General features: G+C 34.7%; 1 protein-coding gene across 5 annotated transcripts in view; it reads left to right on the forward strand.

Annotated features, from left to right (window-relative positions):
• LOC139977230 (uncharacterized) overlaps window positions 1-26,758 on the forward strand; it is a 188,221-nt gene that overhangs the window by 116,115 nt on the left and 45,348 nt on the right. For all 5 annotated transcript variants that reach the window (XM_071986467.1, XM_071986468.1, XM_071986471.1 and 2 more), the window contains exons 5-6: window positions 23,880-24,070; window positions 24,670-24,763. In XM_071986467.1, coding sequence (XP_071842568.1) covers window positions 23,880-24,070; window positions 24,670-24,763 — 285 coding nt within the window. The remainder of the gene's footprint in view (window positions 1-23,879; window positions 24,071-24,669; window positions 24,764-26,758) is intronic.

The following is a 26,758-nucleotide window of genomic DNA, read 5'->3' on the forward strand; positions in this document are numbered from 1 at the left end:
TTACCTGTCTCCCCACAACCTTAGCACCTCCTTCTACCGTGCCTAGAATGAACTGGTAACCTTTCAACACTGTGAGCCCTCTATGGGGGCTCACTAAGATTATATCTGGCACTAAGGTTTGTCAATTAACAATAATCAAGAGTAATTTCATCTTTCTGAATAAACACACTAAATACAAACAATTCACAAAAGAAATGGATAAGGAGATTACCTTAAGTTTCAACAATCAAACATGGATGTATGTTACATAATTTGCATAAAACACATGTAGATTATAAAAACTTTCAAGTTACGTACTTTCATCCAAGATCCAGCAAATTTGGTTAGATTCAAGATGATTGGCTGCCTACAAGAATAAATCACTTAAAAGAAGGATAAAATGAGTTATCTTGTATGTTGACTGTGTTTGCTTGATTAGCAGAGCTAGAATATTCTCTTGATAACATCAAGCCAGTCTCAATGTTATTGTAGATAAGAACACTGTGTGGGTCTACCCATATTTCCAAGGTATAGCCTATTTGAGCACTTGTTAAGGTCAAAGGTAATATTCTATAGTGACATCTAGTAAGTTGCAAGCAAGACCCAGTGCAAAGAGGCTTTAACAAACATTTGGAATACGCATTGAATATTTATGACTGTCTTTAAAATCTAGTTTAAAGCAGCATTTTGCGTTTGATCGCCATTTTCTATTTTTTTGACATGTCCATCGAGTTTTTTACATATATCAATCACAAAACAGCAAACTAAGATATTAGCCAAGTTTTTCCCTGCCAACAACGTTAGTTGGCAAGTAATTAAGGATATTTGCAGATAATGAGAAAAGTGTCCACGACAAATTCCACATTTAAAATTGATCGCATACAGTTCCCCCAAACCCACTAGTTTGAATTCAACCAATCAGAGATGCAGGTTTAGTTATGAGCCGTTGCTAAAAATAGATTCAAGACTTTGCGTTGGTACAACCAGGGAGTTGTTATGGAACTCCCTGGTACAACTGCCATATAGACTGTACACAAATCAAGCATGGTGTCGTATTACGTATTGATAAAGGACGTTCATAGTGTTTAAATATTCATGTTATGGGCGAGGTTTATTGGGATCCCAACGGAAAATATCTTGGAGAAAAACAAAGTTGAAAGTTGCAAATTTTTCGACTTTTATGCCACCATTTGAAGTAAGATTTAAATAGATAAGCTAGTTATGTATGTCGTTATGGCATAGTGGAGTCAGTGAGGTTGAGAAAAATCATAGAAAAAAGACGCAAAATGCTGCTTTAAGGTTGGTACCATTAACAGCCCTCAACTCAATATTAGCCTCATAACAACAGGACAGAAAAATAGCTACTTTGATAACCTTCCTATAAATTGTAAACATTCATGGGCTATAGAACACCTCAAGGAGAAAGCATTTATTTGAGAAAGAAGTTTTGGCCATGAGGGTCATTTTTTTAGATTTCTAAGCATTTTACTTTTTTCCACCCTGTGATTTCCCTGTGGCTACATGAGATTCAAATTGGGAGTGACACGTAAATTGATTTTTTAAATGAGCAATTTTTGTTGTGAGGCACCCTTATTACAGGATTGATAGGAAAGCTTCACAAAGTCTCCCTGGTAACCAAATAAACATATTTGTCCGACATTGCAATGGACACCGGTAGATTATGGCATTACCTTGACAATGTTGACTTGTTTGATGATATTGAGTGGAATTTCACAGAGATGCTTTAATACTTATTATGATTTATGACCAAACCAACTTAGATGACTATAACAGTTTAATTGGATGACTTTAGGCACAACATTAATGTTGATATGTCGTAGATCTTTATAAAACACTGCTATTAGTCCTGCATGTATTTGTATACCATTGTTAAAGTTTGAAGAAATGACCATTCACACCACTGAGGGTCATCATTTGTGTACCATGATTAAGTTGAAGAAATGACCCTTCACACCTCTGAGGGTCGTCATTTCAAGTAGCTAGACTGCTTAGTCTAATAACACAAAGACCATTGGGTCTGTTCATCAGATGAACAATAAACCTCAACAATGGATCTTTTATAGCCTCAGGTAGCATGTATACTTTACATTAAGATGTGTCAAATACAAATGGTGTTAAATGTGATCCAGGGGTGCACTGATGTTTGTGTGAAGTGAAAATAAAGACAGTGAAACTTACAATTCCACTTGATATTAGAACCTGATTAGGTCTGTCCCTAATCACATGATTAATAACACTGGCTTAGCATTGTAACTTCCACGTGATTAGCATTTGTCAATCTCATCAACTTTCACATGATAAAGAGAAGTTTATATTAACCACATACATCCAGTAGCTGACTACATTGCCATATATGCAAGTAACTTACCTATGTCATCAAATTTTGGTGAGCACTTAACTTTGCCCTAATCTCTTGTGACATTATATTACCAGCCTAACCGTTTAGTCATACATGTTATATTACCAACCTAACTGTTTAGTCATACATGTTGAAGTTCCAACCTAACTGTTTAATAGTCATAGCCTACATGTTATATTACCAACCTAACTGTTTAGTCATACATGTTGTATTACCAGCCTAACTGTTTAGTCGTACATGTTATATTACCAACCTAACTGTTTAGTCGTACATGTTATATTACCAGCCTAACCGTTTAGTCGTACATATGTTATATTACCAGCCTAACTGTTTAGTCATACATGTTGTATTACCAGCCTAACTGTTTAGTCATACATGTTATATTACCAACCTAACTGTTTAGTCGTACATGTTATATTACCAGCCTGTTTAGTCGTACATATGTTATATTACCAACCTAACTGTTTAGTCGTACATGTTATATTACCAACCTAACTGTTTAGTCGTACATGTTATATTACCAACCTAACTGTTTAGTCTAAGGTGACCAGACGTCTCCGATTTTCGGGGACAGTCCCCAATTACAGTATGCTGTCCCCGATGAACAATTGTCCCCGAAAATGTCCCCGATTCATCAAAATGTTCAGGAATTTCGAAAATATCCCACATTATTAGTAAAATAATTGTAAAAACAAAGTTTAGTCAAGTATGCAGTCGCAGAACGGAACAGGTGGGCCAGTGTAAAGTGGAAACACTGTTAAAAATATGCTAGATCGATCTAGCCTAGCACTCTTTCGACCGTATAATTGGCAACAACGGCGACACAACGACACTTATAGTGTGAGCATGAGCAACTCACAAGCTCTCAAAGAACCACGTAAAGTAAGTGAATTTCATCTAAAAAAAGCTACATTTTTGAAATAAAATTGATTTAAATAGTGCTTCTAAGTATCACCATTTTACATCTGAGCACCTTAGGCACTTGAAAATTTTCCAAGGGGACACCCCCTCCCCTTAGACCCCTCCCCCATATCAGTCACGCAATAAATGTCCCCGATTCCAGCCAGGCAAATATGGTCACCTTAGTTTAGTCATACATGTTGTATTACCAGCCTAACTGTTTAATAGTCATACAGTGTTACATTTGTAAGGTAACTACAGACAAGAGGGCATGCATAAATCATGTGATCCAGACAATAAACCAAAACGATATATCTGCACATTAATCAAAAATTGAAATTATTATTCAGAAACTCCATTTCAAATATAAAATTCCATTTCATGTAAGAGTACAATAGGTAATACATGTGCATCTGTGGTTTTTTGTAAAAAATTGAAGAAAAAAACCTATGTATTGTGGTTCTTTATAGGTGTGATGATGAACAAGGAAGTTTCTGTTATCATTTTAGCCTGCACCCTGAGGAGAAGCAATTGGTTTAATTCTAACTGACAGCCTGTCCATGAATGACACATCATAGGACTGTAACGCGCCGCACATCCCCCTCATCATCATCATCACATCGAGTGTCCTGTGATTGTTGAACTGTGAAATATTAATCATATCTCCCCCGCCTTTGAGCTGTTTTGCTCCGAAATTAAAGAAACGTCACGCTCTCATCTGGAAGGTCGAAAAAATATTAATTGCCTGAAGATGGCTGGACAAAGAGGTTTCATCAAGGAGCACTGGGTCAAAGGTCACATACCATTAAGAATAATCATTAAAAGCAGAATGATCACAACATTGAACTATTTATAAACATTATAAAGTAGTAAGGCTATGAGGTTTTCCTTATGATCGGAGACCTTTGTGGGGACCAGAGAATAAACACTTTAGTAGACATAACTCTGCTGATGTATTCTTTATGAATGGAACAGCTAGTATGAAACCATTACATGACTAGATAATAAAACCATGTGATTTTAAAATGAGGTCATATGTATGCCTAGCTTATATCAACAATGAAGCAGGTATTACTTCTTATACTTTGTACCCTACAGTCTATCATATTGAAAATTATGTAGTTTTGTGAATTTTTCCAATTTCAGGCAAAACATCCTATATATAGCATTTCTAACTGATGTTAGACAAGTTCTTATGAAAATCAGTTTGACAAATATGAAATGTGTTTCCCTAGGACCACCTGCAGGTTTAGTCTTGGTAGAATGTTAAAATGACCTAAAGTGAAGATACTGCGTGAGCTGAAATATTCTTCAGTCACATTTTAAGAATTAGGTCTAATAAATACTGTACATCATCTGACATATATAGCTTAATTCTCATTTCTTGACTTACAGGATTTGTTTTATCTGATTGTCTGACAGGTGTAATTTTGAGAGATGCCCAAGAGTTACTGTATATGATTCTCATATTCAACAGACTTTGGAAACTTCCAAGGTTACGGATAACAAATTTTAGATTTCTCTGTGATAGGCAAAACATGTTTCTGTTTATTCTTGGCCATTCAATTATATTTGAGCCAGCTGTAAGGTAACTGCCCTTTAAACTTTGGAAACAGGTTTAAGCATTTAAGGAATAACAACTTCCAGATAAAGATTTTTAAAAAAGAAAAACATCATTGTTCTCTTATTGTGATATTTGCTGAAATTGTTTTCATTTTGCCCATAAAATGGAAAACAGTATTTTTTTCTTATTGTGATATTTGCTGAAATTGTTTTCATTGTGCCCATAAAATAGAAAACAGCATTTTTCTCTTATTATGATATTTGCTGAAATTGTTTTCGTTTTGCCCATAAAATAGAAAACAGCATTAATCTCTTATTGTGATATTTGCTGAAATTGTTTCCATTATGCCCATAAAATAGAAAATAGCATTGTTCTCTTATTCTGATATTTACTGAAACTGTTTCCATTATGCCCATAAAATAGAAAACAGCATTTTTCTCTTATTATGATATTTGCTGAAATTGGTTTCATTTTGCCCATAAAATAGAAAGCAGTATTGTTCTCTTATTCTGATATTTGCTGAAATTGTTTTCATTGTGCCCATAAAATAGAAAACAGCATTGTTCTCTTCTTGTGATATTTGCTGAAATTGTTTTCATTTTGCCCATAAAATAGAAAACAGCATTGTTCTCTTTTTCTGATATTTGCTGAAATTGTTTTCATTTTGGCCATAAAATAGAAAACAGTATTGTTCTCTTATTCTGATATTTGCTGAAATTGTTTTCATTGTGCCCATAAAATAGAAAACAGCATTGTTCTCTTATTCTGATATTTGCTGAAATTGTTTTCATTTTGCCCATAAAATAGAAAACAGCATTGTTCTATTGTGATATTTGCTGAAACTGTTTTCATTGTGTCCATTAAATAGAAAACGGCATTGTTCTATTGTGATATTTGCTGAAACTGTTTTCATTGTGCCCATACAATAGAAAACAGCATTGTTCTCTTATTCTGATATTTGCTGAAATTGTTTTCATTTTGCCCATAAAATAGAAAACAGCATTGTTCTCTTGTGGTATTTGCTGAAACTGTTTTCATTGTGCCCATCAAAAATTATGACTTTTGAAAATCACTTTCTGCTTACTTGGTTTGAAAATGTCATACTAGTGGATTTTCCTTCTCCATTTTATTTTTTTTGAGGGGTAGAAGGGTTGTTTTTTATTTTTGTTTTCACTGTTTTTTTAAATTCTTGATTACTCACAACAACACTACAGGGGATCAGCAAATCATTTAACAACCAGAAGTCTATCTGACTTTGAGAATCTCTGTAGGAGCCTTGTTAGCTTTTAACAAATCAGATTGAATCTACCGAGCTGACTATTCATAAAAACTCAGCTTGACTTCACAGATAAGAAAGGGGTGGCTTTGATCTCTAAACATTCCCACCTGCTTTAATCCTTTAAGGACTTCCTCCTTCCTCTATTTTGTAAGCAGTACTGGTCGTGACTAAATGGAAACAGTTTCTCAGAAGCAAAACCTGTCAATCTTTTAAAAAAGTGTAAACCTTTACAATTTAGGAGTGTGAGGACGTTTTGACAAGGTTTCGCCCAGTTCACTGGACTTTCCCTCCTGAGGGCATGAAAAGATTAATAGATAATAGGTCCTACTGAAATTCATATTTGAAAAAAAAAGCTGCTATCAAACAACATTTGAGTAAGGTTAAACTTTTTTTGTCATGAAAAGTTAATTAACTCTTAGTTCCATGCCTTCAAGACCAAGTGAAGCTTATGAGGGGCCACAGAGGTTTAGAAATGTAAACTTAAAATTAATCATTCCTTTGTTCATGCAGTGTATATCGTCCTTCAATATTAGTGCTACAAATTCTTTTGTTTGTTTCAAGTTGTTGTTTCTTTCTTATGAGAAAAGCTCATTGAAAGCTGACTGGGAAATCTAAAACAGTTTCCTTTGAATATGTATAAAGCCAAACTTGATCCCTGGTAGTATGGTACTGACTGTTACCATAGTAACAAAGACTGATTTACCATTAGTAAATTAGGAATAATTAGGGAATAATGAGGATCCTACCAACTGCAAGACTCGTCACTGTAAGGTTACTGGTGGGACTGCTAAAATGTTTGCTTGTTTTGAAGATTTAAATTGATCAGTTATACAAATTATTCGTTCCCATAACATTTCACTTGACTTATTTGCCTGACATAAACTTATAATAAGGAATTAACTCCATGGATTCAGTATTAGTAGTACCTTGGTTTATAGCCAGCATAAGGACATTTCTGGATTCCAAGTGAGTTGTGTTGAATGGAGTTCAATTAGTAGTATAGTGTTAATAGCATACTCTACCTGAGTTGAATGTTTGTCAAAACCATTCAGGCAAGGCTTCAGGTAGTTTGTCTGCTATTAAGTGGTCTTTTTTCCACCCCTCTCTCACACACACGCATATATATATATAAATATATATATATTAATGTGGATACGTTATGTATTTTTTCGCTGTAAACTTTTGCATGTTTGACCTTGGTTCTATTAAAATAAACAACCTCTTAATTGATGGATAAACTTATACAAATGGGAAACGCTCAGCGAGGACCATTGCAAATAACAGCCTCAGGCTAACTTTACAAGATATGTTTATATTGATTATGATTTGGTTCTTATGATCTAATATGTTTTTGGTTAAGATCATTGAGTTAGATCAACAGCATTTCTGAGACCTCTCGCCATGAAGCGATTTAAGTCACCTTAGATGTGGCCTTCTAGATTCTCTCGGATACCTGATGGCAATGTTGGTTCTTGTTGGTAATGTATACTATATTTTAGGATGTGGTTTCCAAGTTAATCTGAAGTGGTGGATTTACCATGTTGTGAAGGTTCTTGCATCGGTGGTCAGTTGATTTTGTACAGGTGGAGTAGGTAGTATCAGAGAAAGAAAATGAGTCCACACGGTGGTATCATGGCCTAATTTTAGGCTTTACAAATTAGCTCCAACTGTCAACGTCAATTTTCAAAACAGTGTTAAGGTTTCCCAATTCATTGCTCCTCAAACAATAATTTTCACACCCCTTTCGATGCACCAATAGCTATTTTCTCTTTTCTTCTTTGGTTTCATTTATTTGGGATATAATTTCCTCAACTACTAAAATGAAGCTTATTTATTGAACATCACGAAACTTTTGTTAGCCAAAAACAATTGAACAGGATTGTTTAAGTTAAGGTTATATGCAAGCACTAACAACTATATGCATAACTGTAGTATGTAGTTCCTTAATTACATGTTGTATAATCAAATAAAATGTGAACATTACATATATTTAGAGGAGTTTACATCCTGGCCCAGTGGATTGCTTTAACTTACTAACTACCATCAAATTGAATAATAACAAGTTGCCCACAACCATGCTGACCAAGATGACTGCTATCATGTTTCTTTTACAAAGTCAAACTAAAAGACTGTTTTATCATATATTTTTAGAAGGAGAAATTTGTAGATAACATAGAAAGTGTAATCCTGGATTTGAAACTACCTTGTCAGCTTTTATTGAAGTGAATATTCACCAGTGGTGATTTAACAATAAAGTGCTTCTCTATGCCCATGCAAGTATCCCAATGAAATGGGTATTAGACCAGGCTATGAATGAGCTAGGTATCACCTGGAAGGAGGATTTATCTCATGTGGTGTTTCTAGACCAGAATTTCATAAGGAATAAGAATATCTTGGGCAAAAAGCCCAAATCCTGAACGCACCCCCCCGAAAATTTCATTGCTAGAGAATGGCGCTCAGCGATCGTAAGTAGTTATGAAGCTGGAAACATTGATGACAATGGATGTACAGAATCACTAGATCTGAGATGGCCTGAGAAGGTTATGCCTGGCCATGTGCAAGAACTGTTTCTAGATAATGGTTGTGAAGACTTTCTAGGCGACAGTGATGATAGCGATTCAGAAGATTAAGTAAGCATAATTGTTATGTACTTCAAAGCAAACAGACTTTTAAATCTGTCCAAAGTTAGAGTATTTGTATCCTATTTAAACTAATGGTTTTTTTTTCACAAGTCAATGTAAAAATTGAAAAAATTTCTGTGACGAAATTCTGGTCTAGAAAAACCACACATGAGATAAATCCTCCTTCCAGGTGATACCTAGCTCATTTATAGCCTGGTCTATATGATCTCAATCAAAGCCTTCCTTGATGTAGTATACAATTGATGCATAACTTGCTACACATGTGACAAGTGGACCATCTTTTAACCTCTATAATGGGACCCCCTGTGGGGACATCTCGTCCCTTTTCTGTCACCACTCAATTATCTGCTCACCATTAATTTACTCTCAAATAACCCTGTCACCAAACCCCCCTGAAATTAACAATGGCAGATTGGACCACTACTAGCCTAACCAGTTCATCCTAACAATACATCTGAACAAAGGAGAGAAAGCTGCTGGGTTGTCGTGGGATCGAACAATCTAATGAGGAATTGATTTGTACATTATGAATTCAATACAGATCAGTGTGGTCCATTAGTCTCTAATTGGTCTAGTAACCATTTCCCTGTTTGGCGACCAAACCGATGAAAGCATCCAAGACAACAGAATTCAACTCTCACAGAACTTGACAACAAGTTGTTTGCAGTTGTCAAAGCATTGAGATTTGAGAATTCATGTTCTGGTTTGCATGTAGCAGCATGTTTGGTAATCTCTCCTTCACGGTCCTTTGGACTCTCAATATCAGAATATATCCAGTCACAGCTCTTAATAATCATGACGAAATATGTATCTGAATTATGTGCACACCCCCCCCCCCCACTACTTCCCCCAAGACAGCATCAATTTAAGCTGTAGGTTGTTTCAGTTGTGAGAATACTACTACAATTTATTGACTTAGCCCACATCCCAGATATTGATCTATTATCTCTAAATATTGTTAATTAATGTGAATGGTGATGAACATAGTTTATAATTTCATTCCCAAACTTTTCAGTAACAGGTAATGCGTTGTGGTTGCTGGATTCAAAATGTCCACTCAATTAGTATATACCCCCTTTCCTATTCTTACTCCCCCCCCCTCCCCCTCCATGCAAAATGATTTGCATCTTGTGCCAATGTCCTGGTAGTATTTGGATTGTTTGTGATGTCCACCCAAAAGTACAAATGGGTTTAATTCAGAGAAGTAAATCATTTCTACTAAACAATCAACTCAAACTACAAAGTATTAGCAATGCATTATACTAACAATCAAAATCACTGCCTGTGATCTGTTATCCTCTCAAGAAGGTTTAAATTACTGTAGATGGATATTTCAAACTTTAAAGTTGTGATGAGCTAGTAGATTGGATAATTGCTATTACTCAAATAATTTGATTTCATTGAATTCCGTTTTCAGAGAGTTATCCTAGGCAACCTTAGAATTGCAGCCAATTAACTTTGTTTGTTGCTAAGGTTAATTGCTTTGATGAGGCAATTTCACATGCAGTATAGGCAATTACTACGATTTATGTGTTTGATTAAGTTTTTGCGTTCGGATCGGTAAAGTACGTGTTCTCGCCAAGCTTTGTATAAAGTAAACCATCTAGGTTGTCCAAGATTGCAAGCTGTGATGTTCATTTATGGACTGACCGCATCATTTGGGATTTTTGAAATTACTTTCTGTCCTTTAACATTCAGAGTCGAGAGGGTGGACAACATTCAAGACTACAACTGCTGTAGGACATGTTAGCTTGGTCTGTTTGCCAGTATTCACAAATTTATTTATTATTTTTTATTTTACCAAATTTATATAGCGCTCTTTTCATGCTTAAGCATGTTCAAGAGAGCGCTTTACAATGACAACAAAATGACAAAACCCTTAAAATATGAATGAAATATGAATGAGGCAAGCAGTCAATTAGCGAGCTTTTTTTTGTCTGTTCTGCTTACCCACACAGTACAGAAGATAATAACATAAATAATAACACTTTCTGTCCTCCTACATCTTGCCATCTATTCTAGTTTCTTCTTACTTTTCTTCTTCTTCTTCTTTTTCTCCTCTTGTGATCACACAGTTTGGTTCTGGTAGCAGGGTGTCAATGAGAAGTTCAAATCAGGATGTAAGAATCTTTCTCAATAGCAATGCCAAAGTAGTTAATAAATGCTAATCCTACCTGCCTTTTGCAATAGGGATAAGATACGCTAGTTTATGTTATAAAGTTCATTTGTCTCTTTGGAACAGACTTGGGTTCATTTTAAGCTGAATTGAAGAAATGGGACACAGAATTGAAGTTTGTGTTTAAATCTAGAGTAAGCACTGAATGAAAGTAATCATCAATCAAACAAGAACTTCTCTCTCACTTAATATGACGCTTACTTTCATATTTAATTTTATTCAGTGCAATAAAGAATCCTTAAAATAAACGGAATATATTCTCCTGGAAAGGATCGTTCCCAGCTTCAAAGCAGTCTCTTAAAGTTTTACCAGGTTTCAAAGATCTACAAGAATTTTTTTGAAGTAGGAAGGGAACCAACTTGTGTTATTTGACAATCTTGCAAACCACAAGGGCTTTGCAGAAGCAGCTAAATATACCAGCTCTTAAAATCAACCACCTGCTGCCGAACCACCAAGAGATTTCAAACGGAACATGATTTCCGTTTGACATTTACGGCAAGAATAAGTATGAATTTGCTTGAAATTTGCCCAATGTAGAAGTAGGTCCCTGAATTCCTTATGTAATAACTTAGAAAGTAATGCACTATATTCAATGCAGTTCATTACTGGTGAATGAACAGACTGCTTTGGGGGTGGGTGGCTTATAAATAACCAAATATCACATCAATGTTAAACTGCTTTTTTACAAAGTCATCAAGTTCCTTGACATTTTAGGTGCAGTAACTTTTTAATCCTGATGCTAACCACCAAAGATTACTAAGGATTTAGGTGTTCAGCTATCACTTACATAGTTAAGTCAAGAAGGAGTTTATCAGACATTCTGGTAGTAGGGAATAGGGTTTGTGCTGGTTTTCGAAGTTCAAACTTTTGTTTTTTTTGCTTTTCATGAAGAGAATTTATTGTACATGCATGATTCTCTTTCAAAACCATCTAAGATTTTTGAGGCTATAAAGGATCATATATTATGCTGTATCTTTTAATTTTTTCTATATAAAAAAAAAAAAAATATATTCAATTAACCGAAACATTTTTTTTTGTAACTAAGTATTTATTTCACAAATGAAGTGAATATTAACGTCAAGGGTCAGATGGTACCTGGACTAATCTGTGTGGTTCCTTTAACTTCCTGTACCTTGAATTTCTGCTTGTAAACTTCAAGACTAACAAAAGCTAACAGTTAAGCATAATCCTCTCTATGGTCAAACAGAAGTTTATCATATCACCCATTATTCTGAGGTTTATGCAACAAAGCCTGATTGTAGATATTCCGGTACCAAAAAATGGTAGATTTTTTTTTTACAGAAATTTGTTCCCCGACTGGCAGACAAAGAGCATAGGTTTCCCTGCTCCCTAATGACCCACTTCATTACTTGGCTCAGGTACCCCTCATTACTTGATCACTCCATCTATCAGCCACAATTGGATTAGAATTTTTAATTAATTTGAAATTCATTGCTCTCAGTAATATTATTGCCGCTACTTTCCGTCTTATCTTGTCTGTTCTTTGTATGGATATGTTCTGGAGCTTGATGACTAACTCGATTGGAATTTCTTTCCAATTTCTAACCCATAACAATCCATTAATGAAATTTTCAGGCTCGCAGGATAGAAATCTTAAATACCGCCAAAGTTTTGTTTGGTTTACAAATACGCCAGTTTCCTCCCCCCCAAACCAGGGCTTGTAACCACTCATTTAGCTTCTTTTGCAATAATGTCAGATTAACGAAGTTGACTAGATACGCCGAGAAATAAGTCCTGGGATTCCTCGGAATTGGAAGCAACAAAAGGACATGTACCTCGTGCGAGACAAAAACACTGGATGCTCGAAATATACCCACAGGGTAGAGTAATCCACTTAGCCACAATTTACAGTCTGAATATGGCCACAATGCTCCGGGCATTATTATGCAAATAGATTTTCTGTTATTGTTCACACAGCTGTGTCAGTCAAGCGCAAGCGATAAAAAGAGTAACGAAGGTGAAGGGAAAAAGCGTGAAATGAGGTATCTTGTCTGTTAAAGTAGCGAAAGTTGATGGTTTACTCATATTTGCTGGCTGTAGGGCTTTATTTTTCGTCTCATGGGGTCTTACTATAGCCATCCAGTAGTGGGCACTCTAATGTGATGTTTCACCTCATAAGAGGTGTTTGGGAGATAACCAGAAGGTCTGCCGAAAAGTTCAATGAATCTCTAACAGTTGTTCTACTTATGATGATAGCGGAGAGTACGTGTGGTTCATTAACTTTAAGAGCTGACTGTGATGAAGAACAAAGAAATTTCTGCTTATTTTTGGGAAGATTTTTATCACTTTCACCCATATTCTTCATGATCAAGTGACTTTATGAATCACAAATTGCTTAAAGCTATAGAGCCTTCTTTTATATGTGGATTAGTGTTTTTTTTTTAATGACACTGCGCAAGTTAAAACCTCTTGGGATTGGTCAAGAAATGTTTTCATACTGGACGCTATAAAATCTCATAGCTTTAAGGCAAGGTGTGAGTTCTTTAGAGTTAAGATACACAGTTATATAGATACCAATATATAAAGTGATATAGTGATATATAGAGACCAAAAATACCAACAGAAGACTGTACAACACTGTAATTGAGTAAATGTACAATTTTTTTACTAAGTGGTTCTCTCAATTTTCTGTGAGTAGAATCACTGATCACTGAATATTACTGTTAGTGTTGGGAACTGGATTTGGATAGTAATCTATAGTTAAGTTAGCTCTACTGTTCAAGTTAATCAAATGTGAGATAATAACATTAATAGATAACGGATCAGGTTAAATAGACCTTTTCATTGAGTACAAGTTTATTCTGGATATGTTATTGGATCAAATCTAATAAGCTCAATTTTGTAAAAAAAAAAAAAGCATTTTCTAACAAAAAAATAATAATGATCATAATAATGATAATTCAATTCAATTAAATTAAATTTTTTGTTTAAATAAATCAAACAATGGTAAAGTGATTCATAGTTTTAAAACCATTTCTTTTTAAGATAACTTACAATAAATGACCTGCTATAAAACATGAAAGACTAGTACAGCAAACTAATACAAGAATGGATTATTAGCTATAGTTCTTGACTTTCATAACAAATATTATAGCTATTTGTACGTTATAGGCGTTTCTTTGTGTTTAACCATGTAACCATGCCATTAAGCTTTGTGTTCTCATGTGTGGTTGCACAATGGATGTAGCCATTTTGGCAGGTTGCCAAAGTTCACCTACATTGTTACAAAATAGTTCAATTCTTATACTAATTAATACTACATTTTATGATGTAGTCTTGATTTATTCAATGTATGAATAGCTAAACTAATTTAGGAATATACTCTCAGCAAAGAAAGTCAACCAGTAGCTAAAAGAGAATATTAATCATTTTATGTTGTAGTATTGCTCCACAAACACTTCATTATAAATTCAGCACTTTCTAATAAAACAATAATAATAATTAAATTAAATTAGTTTTTTTGTTGTAAATAAATCAAACAATGGTATAATGATTCATAGCACAAGGTTGTAACCAAATTCTATTGACTTTACAAATTGAGACTGAAATTATGAATTGTGTTCCATTAATGATTTGATGTATCTTTATGTATTTTTAAAGGTGTAACCTTGTTTTGGCCCCTCGGTGTATAATATCTAACCTACTTTCCATTATTGCACACCTTCATTTGCTGCTCTAAATATGTCTGAAACAATATGTATTAAGATATAATATAATACTCCTCCTGCACATGATGTGACTGTCATTAAGAACTGTACATTGGTTAATTAATGCATATTAAAACAAACACCTCCACCCTAGGTCATGCTTCATCAACCATGTGTGGGAAAACTGTGCATTTCAGGTGTAGGATTAACACTCTCCAAATGTAAAGTGATATATGTGTCACCCTCAAGACCCTCTTAGATTTATACATAATTCAAATATCACAGGAATGGCAATAATATATCCACCTAAAGACTGGACGTTAAAGCTAGAAGGACATAGAACTTTACAGTATTGATGCTAACTGTACATAGTCTCGGGAGTGGAGTTACCATTGAATGAAATGAAATCAAATTTATAGCACAAAGGTCCTCCAAGTAGTCGATGGATGGTGATGTCTGTATGAAGGTAAAATATTACCTTTATATATATATTATATATATATTTTATGTATATTTTATATATATATTTTATATATATACATATATATATATGTTGAGACTAGTTGCGACTAGTGGAACACTAGTAGTTGCAACTCTTGAGTTGTCTGATGATCGTTCAACGCGTGAAACTCTGAGTTACAACTACTAGTGTTCCACTAGTCTCAACTAGTCTCAACATATATTCCGCTCTGTCCACCAGACATAGAGCACTCTGCGCCAAGATATACGCCAACCAACCAACTCTATATATATATATATATATATATATATATATATATATATATATATAGATATACATATACATATATATATACATATATATATATATACATATACATATATATATACATATACATATATATATACATATACATATATACCGTATATATATATATATATATATTTATATATCAGTACATATAATGCAATGGTATGGTCTGATTGGGTAGAGTACCCTCCTGAGGGGTTACATGTGTCCACCTGTGTAAACCTAGTGGTTGACATAGTACTATTACATTATGTACATAAGCACATTGTTCTATAGATTATTATCTAAGGAAGAATTTCAGCCTCAAAATATAAAGGACCCTGCAAATGAAACCTGAAATTTGTGTTTAAGTTCTGCAGGTGTCATGGTTTCAAGTATTAAACAAAAGTTGTTTATAAGTCGGCGTACAGAACCTTAAAAGTGAACTACCCAACCATATGATAATGGTTTAATGTACAATGTCTCAAATATGTAGACATGAATAATGATCCCAAAGTATTGAGCATTTCATTTGCATATTATGTAAAACAAACAAAAAAAATTTAGTACAACATTCAACTAAGTTTGTGGACCCAAAAAAAAAAAATGGCATCTCAATTTAGAAAATTTTGAATTGTTTGAAAGTGTTGAAAAATTGATAACTAAGATGCCAAGATAACTGTAATATTTCACTTGTTTTCCTATCAAGAAGATAAAACAAACAGTACTTAGACATTATTACTATTACTATTTGGTACTTTTGCATCTTACAAGCTATTAAACCCACGTCACATGAAATTTAGTCGTACGGATGTGATCGGAATTTAAACAAATCAATACATCCTGTAGGGACTTATTACTTGATAAACAAGAAAAACAAACCACTTTTATTCTCAATAAGCAATAAATATTTACCTCCAATTGTATCCCAGTTCATTATTATATAGAGAGGTCTTTTACTCTTTGATATTTTCTCTCCTACTTTGATCCCAAGAGTGCAGTTCACTTTTTACAGCTGTTCTCTCTCTAATACGCCTACAATTTTTGGGTTAACATACTTCTTTTTTATCTTGCTTCGCCCATTAGTGCTGCGGAAAAAACACCGATTATTGTTATTTTTATATTTGCCATTTTCTCTGTGAATAGATTCACCTCAGGCTACAATGTTTTTGAAAAAGTTTGACTACTGCAAAAATATAAAAAACTTTGAATGGTTAGAATTTTGCTTGCATCATCTTTCTCTATTGATTACTTCATATTTCACCCTTTCTGCAGAATTGCACCTAGTAATTAGTTAATCTGCTCGGAAAATGATTTAATTTGACGATTGGTTTTTTCATCTTTGTGGGAAAAAAAAATCGACGGTGAAAGAATTTTGGATTATTAAAAACTCGGTAAGCAGCAATAAGGGAGAAAGATTAAAAGTGCAAGAGCACAGACCTTTTCAGGAAATCAGGCTGGATGATTATGAAACAATCAGCAAGATAACGATACTTCACTTGATTTAAGTTTTTAGAGGAAAGGATTGTTGTCAATTAAGAGTTTAGTGAAAATGAGTGTATAACTAACATTTTCTTCTAATTGTTTTTCTCATCATTTTGGATGCGAGGGAATATGGTATAACAATAAAGATAGGAGGAAGGAATGAGTTATCAGATATTTTATGGTAGTTTTGTATCAGTTGTAACAATAGTCCTTTGTTTAGTTCTGTTTGTCATTCTGTTGTTATTAACATACCTATTCATGTTTACATATTGGATTGCATTATTACATTTTCATATGCATTTGATTAAGATTTTCATGATCACGTGATTACTGACAAAATTGAAGATGTACAACAAATTCAGGCCCGGACTTTATCCACATGCTTTGACTACCATAATATTACCTTAAAATTAGAACAATGGGTAAAAATGTATATTGCTAAGGAATGGTTGCAATTTAAATTTAGAAAATGATAGGATTCATTGCAAGGAGCAGAGCCTTTCATACACAAACGTATATATATAGTAGTTTCATCTACCTAGTTAACATGATTACATACAAAGTTGGTTCCACTAGAACTTCATCAAAGCAATTTGCTAAATAGGTGGCAGTATTAACAAACAACTTTCAAACTCAGGTTGTAACATGTCCCAAATTAAAAAGTTAAAGCCCAGTCATCATCTTCTACCTATATGTCTTTACACAAAGCATTGTACTTAAGAAATATCATTGCTTAAAGCATCCTTCCTTTTGCTTATGCTTTTTCTCATTTTCATGGTAAAATTAAGCAGTTTTTCTATAGACCATCAATGATAGATCATGCTTCAAATTACTATAGTGTGTTCAAATATCAATGAACAGAGAATGCAGCTTCGAAAATTCTTTTTTTAGACATTGTAGGTTGGGATAAAATGTTCTGAAATTCCAAGAACTTTGCAAAATATAGCAAAAATATCAATATGAATGCTGCAGCACTTGTAGAGCCCTACATCAATTGAAAAGAAGAGAGTAGAACATACATGAATATTGTCTCCTTTCACCGTTTTGAATAAAATGGGAAATTAAGGAGACGTTTTTAAAGGTCATTATGAACACTGAAGCAGGTTTAGACACCCTTTGGACTGGGTAGTCACAGGTTTACCTGATTCCATCCCTATTTGGTTTATCAGTTGTGAGTTAAAGTTGGTACGTAATAAAGTACAGTGATATAGTCAAGCAAGAATTCAATCTACCAGTATCCAAGGTCTCCCTAATCTGACCAAAGCCAATATATGGATCAATGGCCATCATATGCACTAACTGTTGGGTCAAATACCATGCCATGCACATTATGGACTAGCAATACTGTTAATTGTTAGCTCACTGATTAACATTGTGGGTGGTCTCTGCATCAATGAATATGGCTGAATGGCCAGAGTTGGCCCTAATGAATCACAAACAGTTAGTTTAACTCAAAACTGAATGCAAATACATAATTATCTCCACATGATTAATGAGACAAAATATTAAAATTTGGTTCAAATCAGTTGCAAACAAACTTCTACATGTATGATTTGCAATAAATACAGGATTGGTAATAACATGCTTCAAAGAGACCCACCCCCTCATTGTTTCATTAACCTAGCTATTTTGGTAGCACGGTGCAAATATCATTTTGACCCAATATGATGGTACAGTACTCAGTACAAATTTTATTGTGTTACCTTCACAGCCAATGTTTTCACAACACTTATCATCACATGGTGTCCAATTGTCAAACAGTAAAATACTGCGGTGTTAATTAAATACGCATGCATTTGTATATACTACCCTGTAACATTGAATGTTGGCGTTGTGACCACTAAATGATGAGACAGTATGGCACTGTCTTTGCGGCCCTCAGATATTTGCTTAGCGGACATGGCTTCTTCTCTTGTTTGAAACCATTCTGCCTAGATTCAGTATCTGATGTCTCTCTTTGATGAGTGTTTCTGCCTTCCGGCACTATATAGCAGGGACAATAAAACTCATATTAGGATGCGAAGTTTTTTTAATAGCTTATAAATAGCCTGCTTCATAAGTTGAATTTTAATAGTATAAGGCCTCTTATGCAACAGTTACCAGCTATTTTATATCCAAACAAGGAGTTTTAACATACAGTCCAAATTCCATTAATGATACAAAAGCAATAGAATAAGAATTTGTATCCACTTGAAGAAAACATTGAAGCCTCTTGAGTTTTCTCTCTGTTGAGTGGGTTGTCTTTTATATTTATCACTATACCTCTCTTGCCAAGGCTACTTGAGTTGTCTTTTGTATTACAGCAAAGTGGCCAAATCATACTAGAGACACCCTGATCTAAAGAGGGGCCATAATCGTGAAGGGGAGGTAAAGTGATTGTCTGCCAAGGAATGGGTACTTTTGAGGGTAAATGATGCATGTAATTGATGAGGCTGGAATCAGCAAAATATTGGGGCCTGAAACAGGTGACAGTAAATCAATGAAGATCAGCATTCTCGGATAGTTTAGGATGTAATTAAGTTTTGAGGTAGTGGGGAAGAATTACATTTTTGGCTGGAAGCGAAAAACTGCTAGCCGTAAAGTAGTCTGGGCGGTAAAAAAAAACTGAAAATCAAATTGGGAGAAATGGCGGTGACGGGGAAGGTCGCAATATAAAAATTCAAGTGCCCGCCACGATCTTTCATTTTCTGGTTCCACACGGTGTTTATTTTTAATAGAATTATATCCCCAGGGCTTCGGAGAACATAATATTTAGTCGTTGGGCTTTTTTTTGCAGAGCTTGGAAAATAGAGAAAAAGTGATTTGGGGATAGAATGAGTCAAGATTTGGTCATGTTCTCTGGTTATTGCAATATAGCCTCCAGGGTTTCTTCAGCAGTTGACAACATAATCTAGAAGTGAATGAATCACCCCTCAGACTGGGACAGTTCACATCGTGACCGGCCTGTCATTCAAGAGATTTACTTTCCAAAATTGCCTCCATTATTTCTTAGGGAGTATATTATAATTTTTGGGGGGGGGCTGGATTTGGCCAAAATGTTGATTGGACTTAGGTAGCTAGAGGCAAGACAATAAATGAAAACATAAATGAGATAAAATGAGAGCAGGATGTTCCTAAAGACAAAAAAGTAGAACTGGAATAGTTTTATGAGACAGTCGTACTATGAACAGCGCACAACACTTATATACACCAAGGGGGGAGGATGCTGACAATAACAGCAATCAGGGCCAATTAATCAAGTGAAAGTAATTAAAAATTAAGAGATCTGTATGACTAAAACAAGTGATTTGTTCTCTATAGTCAGTATCCCCACCAGAAACATTCCAAAAACTCTTCAAGTTTTCCTTTTGCTCGTTCTACTTCTAACCACTTTTGAGTTTGAGTTTCATTTTGCTAAAGACATAAAGGCCTCCTTGTCATTGGTCAGTGGTAGCATGGCCTCCTACCTACTGCTCATGTCATTGGTAATTCTCAGCTGAGATTTCCTCTGTGACTTTTTTTTATTGTGGATTTTTTTTCAAGTCTTGACAGAAAAGTACCACTCATGTTGTGAGTTGTCAATAACAAGACAAACCAATGTGTACTGATTTGACATCGGCCTATTCCTGAGAGAGGTAAGAGGATAAAAAAACTGCAGCTGAAAAGTTTAAATATCTGTGATATTTGAATGCTTATTGCATATCCATGCTTCCTATCCACCCCCTTGAAAAGGAAAACTCAAGATTTTTACAAGTCAGCTTGAATACCTCCAGAGGAAAAACTAAAAGTATGAGTTGGACAGATTTCAAAAGTCAAGCATGTCACACATGGTGTGAAACATTAAGCATTTGTTTGTGCCCAGTTTGGGCTTCTTGTTTAGAGCTTATGTTTCAGCTCTGGCTGTATGACCGTTGTTACATTTCATGCTTTTGTACTTTTCAAAATGACAAGGTTGACATGGGCCAACCGTCCAAGAGATATCACCAAGGGACCGACCTACCTGATACACTGCAGGCAGCTAGAGGCCTAGTATCTCTTCAAGAACAAAATTCAGTCTATAGTAAGGAAAATTTGATAGGGGCCTGCAGTCAAAAGGGCAACTAAATTTTTATTTTTTTTTATTTTTGCATTTTGTATCAATCAGCTGTAAAGCTTGTCAACAATAATTTCCTACAGTAGAGCTTTTGCAAAACTGCCAAAAAATACTATTTATAATCTTGTCAACTTAACTATACTTTTCTTGGTTTACATAGACCGTTATGAAACAAGATATTATTTAAATTTACATGCGTGACATCCATATTATTACTAACACCTCCAAGTCAAAGTACACTGAGTTACAATAATACTCTTTCCCACTACAATTTGTGTTTGTAATATTTCATACTTTTAAATTACCATATAGAGTTAAATTTATGTTCAAATGACAAATCCTTCTATTTGCTTCTTCAGATGTCTTTTCTCATCATTTTTTATCTCTGCTTTGATATATTAAATCAATTTTTACAGTATCCAAAAATGTATTCTCACGAAACACCTGATTAAAGTTTACGTTTCTTTGCAAAATAACGATCCCCACATTTGAAGTGCAGAAGATTGAATTGGATTATTGGATTTTTGAAAATATTCATGGCCTATTTTGGAAAGGATTCCTCGTGCATTTATGAAAATAATCATGACCTGGATATTTTTTATTGCACCATTGCTATCATCCTGTTGCTTCCCGAAACGCTATAATGGACACTAGAGGAAACAGGCAAGCCATCGCAGTAAATAGAATCGGAAAAAATGGTCTTATTTCTCGGGAAAAGGAAGAGGATGTTTCTGAGATCCCTCAAGACGGGAGTAAAATGAAGGAGGAATGTAGAGGAAAGATGGAGAAGTGCTTGATTAAAATCTCGGAAAAGTAAACATGAGACCTGAATATTGATTCAATAATTGACATGGAGTGCCTTCCATCTTTCGGGCAAAGAGCGAAATCAAGTAAACCGATTCCCCCGCGATATTTTCCAGTTTTAGGTCAACCGTACTTAAGCGATATCCGAGATGAGAATTTTTAGAAGGGATGCAAGGAGAGAAATTTGAGCCTCGATCATGCGCCTGTTGATATGGCTTAGGAAGATTCCTGGCGGTTAGTTTACGAAAAAACGGGTATCGAATAAACCGATCGAAATGAATGAAAATTTGATGTCTAAAATTTTAGTGCCTGACATCCTAACTTAACTCTCTGGCAACTGCTAGTTTTACTGAAGTATTCCAGCTTCAAAAACCAGTGAGTCAATTATTGTGGGGAGTTTGGCAAATGTCTAAGAAATGTGAAGATTCAACACACATTGAGTTAGACCGTCATTGCAATCTAACGGAAGTTAGTGAATAATCTTACTGTACTGTTGTTGTTTTCAAAGATGTCTGTTGTGACAGCTGTCGTAAACCACAATTTCCATTTTTCAACCAAAATTTAGCAATTCTTTGAGGTAAAAAAAAAAGTGACAAGTTTATGTTTAGATCATCAATTTCATTTACCTTGAACAAAAGTTTTGGAGGATAAAACAAATTAAAAGTGTCAATATCACCTGCCAGTTAAAGAAAGTTCAATCAAAATTGCTGCTATCGACATAGAAGAATCCCCTAAAGTTGTTTCTTGTAGTCAAGAACTCGACGATATAATCATTAAATAGTTACTTTTGTTCTTTATCAAATGTCACAGTAGAGAAAGGTATATTCTCTATACACTTTTATCTCCCCTCCCCGCCCCTTCCCACTCCCCCTCTCCCTCCCCTCCCCCCTCCCCCTCCAAACTTTGCTATACTCTTTCCATTGTTTTCTCCACACCCATGCTGCACACTCTCCGTCCATGTTTCATAACTACCTATAACATTTACTTGAACTCACAAATGTTAAGTATAATATGTACCAGTGTTGTTGTCATTGGTTAATGTTTAAGCAGGCAAGCATACATGGGCTTCAAATGAGTAAACATGTCTGTGATCAAAAATAAGCTGATTGATCAGCTATAATGTAATCCATGATATTACTTCAGTGTTTCTGTTAGTTTTATCACCCCCATCAACACCATACGGAAGGGTACGATGTAGTTTTACCGAGTTAGAATTTGACAGAAATCAAGCGAATATTTAAAGCCAATCAAGAAATTTTGCCATCAGTGGTTCTCGGAGACTTCCTTATCCGTTACCCATGCGTGTCAATCAGCCTCCGATTATGTGACAGTATTCCATTATCTAACCAAAATTAGTTTTCAATTTTCTGTCATCTTTTCCTTCAGCGATATGATTAAATTCTAGTAAATATCTGATTTCTACAAATTCGAGACGAGGAATCGCCTCTCAAAATTTGATCAGACGACAGCAGAGAGAGAAAAAATGAAGAATAATATACTTATCAGTCTTTATAGAGAAATGTGAAAGAAATTAAACTTGAAATGTGGATTGCATATATATCGTGGAAAATATTAACCACAGTTTCCACCTAACAGTGATGGCCTGACAGGATACTGCGAGGCAAACGTTACTAATCCATAAAAAGTAGATTGGAATTGGATATTTGGGAAAATGAATGTCAAGTATTAAGATGTCCTTGAAAAGTTGATAATTTCTGTAGTATGAGATATTAAAGTTGCATTATGTTTGGATTTTTGTAGAGTAACAATAATCAATTGCAAAAGGAAAACTTTGAAAAAAAGGGGAAAAAATGAAATGTTTGAGTCCACCGTCCACGAAAACTAACATCCGGGGTGATGAATGGAGGACTTTAAAATAAGACAAAGTACAGGAGTTTACTGAATTGTAAGGTCATTAAACTTTACAACTTTGCAAAAACCAAGTCTTTCTGTGTAAATGGGTACATTATAATATTCACTTTTGGCATCTCCTACACTATACTACACTATACATGTCCTAAGAAGCACACAATTGTAAGAAATAAGAGGTCTCTATTTACCATTATGAGAGATTATTTAATGTTTAACAAACACTATGGTGGACAGTGAGTATACATCATATTGTATAAATTAACCATCAGTTTTTTAAATATTTGTTTATTCTTGGTTTATTTATTATCAGTTCTGAAAGAAGACTTTAAAGTGGAACCCTCCAATGCTGATGCAGTAGTGGGTACACCGCTGGTACTAGAATGCCAACCCCCAAAATCAAACCCCAATCCGATCATTACGTGGGAGAAAAATGGACGGACCATCCAGCCGGACGAAGAAAGGGTCAGAATTCTACCAGATGGTAACTTGATGATCTCTCCGGTAAGTTATAGTTCTATTTCATTCATTAATTGCTTCTTCACTGTTTTAATTATTCATCTGTTCTGATCTGTACGTACAGTGTGTTACTAACAGTTTGTTAATTGCTTGCTAAATTTGATTGTCCATTTAATACAGTCACTAAAATTAAGACTTTTGTCTGTTCTATTACTGTCCCAACCAGTACCTTCAAAAGCAAGCAAGTTATTAATATGATTGAGTTGTATTGTAATACTAAAGAACTCACAAAAATTATCATGTCTATTTGTATAAATTTCAAATGAGCCAATAAAAGAGAGAAGTAATTAATACAGGACAAATTTACATCTTCAATTCAATTCAAACAAATTTACATCTTTGATAAGCCTATGAGGCTTCTTCGCGAGTTCCTGCTTGCAGGAGGATCTTATATACAATTCTAAGTTAATTAACTAACCTTTAGGTTATGTATGTTTTGTTTGATCATGCTTGCTGTTTGATTTTTTTTATACATATATTTGTTCTTCTAACTTGGAGGATAAGATAATGTTGTATTTTGCACCTCTTTTTTTCATTATCCCTGCTAATCCCTGCTAATCCTTCCACTACTGCTTATCCCTCAGGTTGTTACAGGCGATGAAGGCAACTACAGATGTGTGGCTACAATAGATGTCATTGGAAGTGAAACCAGCTCTTCGGCAAGAGTTGATATCCATGGTCAGTATTCTAAAGTTATCTACCTTTCAACTGTAAACCTAGAGTGAAGGTATAGAAACTACAAGAAGGTTGCCATGTATCATACTCATGTTGTATTTATCCTGGGTAAACAAACAAGGTAAAACTGCTAAAACAACAAGGTGCTACCTCATTAATGTTAGAGTGACTATCAATAATTTCTGGCATGTAGATTCGTGCTTGAAAATCACTACGAGAAAATGCTCAAAATGCTGCAGGTTTTGGGGCTTATCCCGCGCTGGAACACCAAGGCTCCCCTCTCTTTGTGGCCTGCATCCCCAGTTGATATCAAAGTACCCCCCCCCCCCTCCCCAAGCACCCTACACCCTTTTGTAATGTTACCTGTGACAGTAAAACCACCAGTAGGTGGTCTTCTGTGCCAGCCCTTCATTTCCAATTGACTTACAGTATGTGAACATTGATATCACAATTTTACCAGACAAATGTAAAGTATATAACCCATGGATTTACATAACTAACTCATCAAATTGGTCGTTGTACTATTCCACAAAGTTTGGAAAATTGTGACCTCCTAACTTATACCTTATCCCCTACCAAAAACAACCTCAAAAGTGAACTTCAGTTCAAGAAAACATTGAACTATCAGACATGTACAGCCCTTGAGAGGACTTCTAGAGAAGATACAGAGTACTCTGAAAAACAATGAATTTAAATTACTCGTTATCAGTGGTGCATGGCAAATCATCGTTCTGTGAAGCTCAAATTTCATGTCCACTAGTATCAAATTTTGGATACTTCAAACAAGCTTGTCAGTAGACATAACTCCAGGGGTTTGTTTTAGTCAGGAAGAAAATGTTATTCAAGTTAGAGAACGAACCGTGTTAAAGAGGCCTCATCTCTTTGCCAAAGAGCACGTACACTCTTTCCTGTTATTTCAGACAATATTTCCTAGTTCTATCATGTTTAAAACATGCATACATCCAGTGCTGTTCAAGCCTAGATGAAACAAATTAAGTTTGTGGTGTTAATTAGTCTTGAACAGCTTCTTAAACTCTAAATTTGACACAGCTCTAAAATTTGTGTGTTGGCAATTAATGTGCTGACACCACAAAGCAAGGTAATTTGCATAAAACCAAGAGATAAAATAATATAACTGTAAAATTCTTTTGTTTTCATGATTTCCAGTATCATACTTAAAATAAAGTGGTTAAAGTGGCTGTCAATTTCAAGAATATAAAGGAAAAACACAGAATTATTTACTTGTTTTGGGCTCGAATGTACAAAGCCATGATTTAAATTGATAATTAATTTATAAGATGATCACACAATACTGCAAGTGTTCAAACACATTCAATTTGTCAGGAAGATCCATTAACATAATTTACATTCTTAAGCACAAAATCATGTTTTTCCGTTTAGTAAAACTTCTGATGTTTTCTTTCAATGTTAGTTAGACTTTAAAGTTATATCTTATTGCCTGTTTGTGTATCAGTTGTTCAATAGTAATTTATGCAGACTGCTAACGATTGGACCTGTGAAGATCAGCGGGTTTTGTGATTCCACAGGGAGATATTTGTGACGTATTTCCGTGAATTTGTAAAACATCTGTAAAATGGTCAACACTGGTGAACTAAAGTCATCTCAAGTAGATGTACACACTTTACTGTAACCTGATATCAGTCAGCTAATTGGTAGCCACAAGTTCATAGAGAATAGTGCTTCTTACTGACTTAATAAACCCTGTATCATATGAAGGATTGATAGAAGAATTACTCAAAGCAGCAGTTTGGTTTGATTGCCTGTTTGCTGTAAGTGTTACCAAATATACCTAGCATTCGTCAAAGAATGATGTAATTGACAAACAAAGGCACACTCACAACTTTTAATCCATAAAGCTAAAACTAAGAAGTAATTACATTTTCCAATTGATTATGAAGAAAGCTTTATTTTAATATGATTAATCAACAATTTTGTAGTAATTGATATGACACAGTATGTAAAGTTGAGCTACGTGAC

The sequence above is a fragment of the Apostichopus japonicus genome, chromosome 12 (assembly GCF_037975245.1).
Source record: "Apostichopus japonicus isolate 1M-3 chromosome 12, ASM3797524v1, whole genome shotgun sequence".
In the NCBI taxonomy this organism is placed as follows: Eukaryota; Metazoa; Echinodermata; class Holothuroidea; order Aspidochirotida; family Stichopodidae; genus Apostichopus; species Apostichopus japonicus.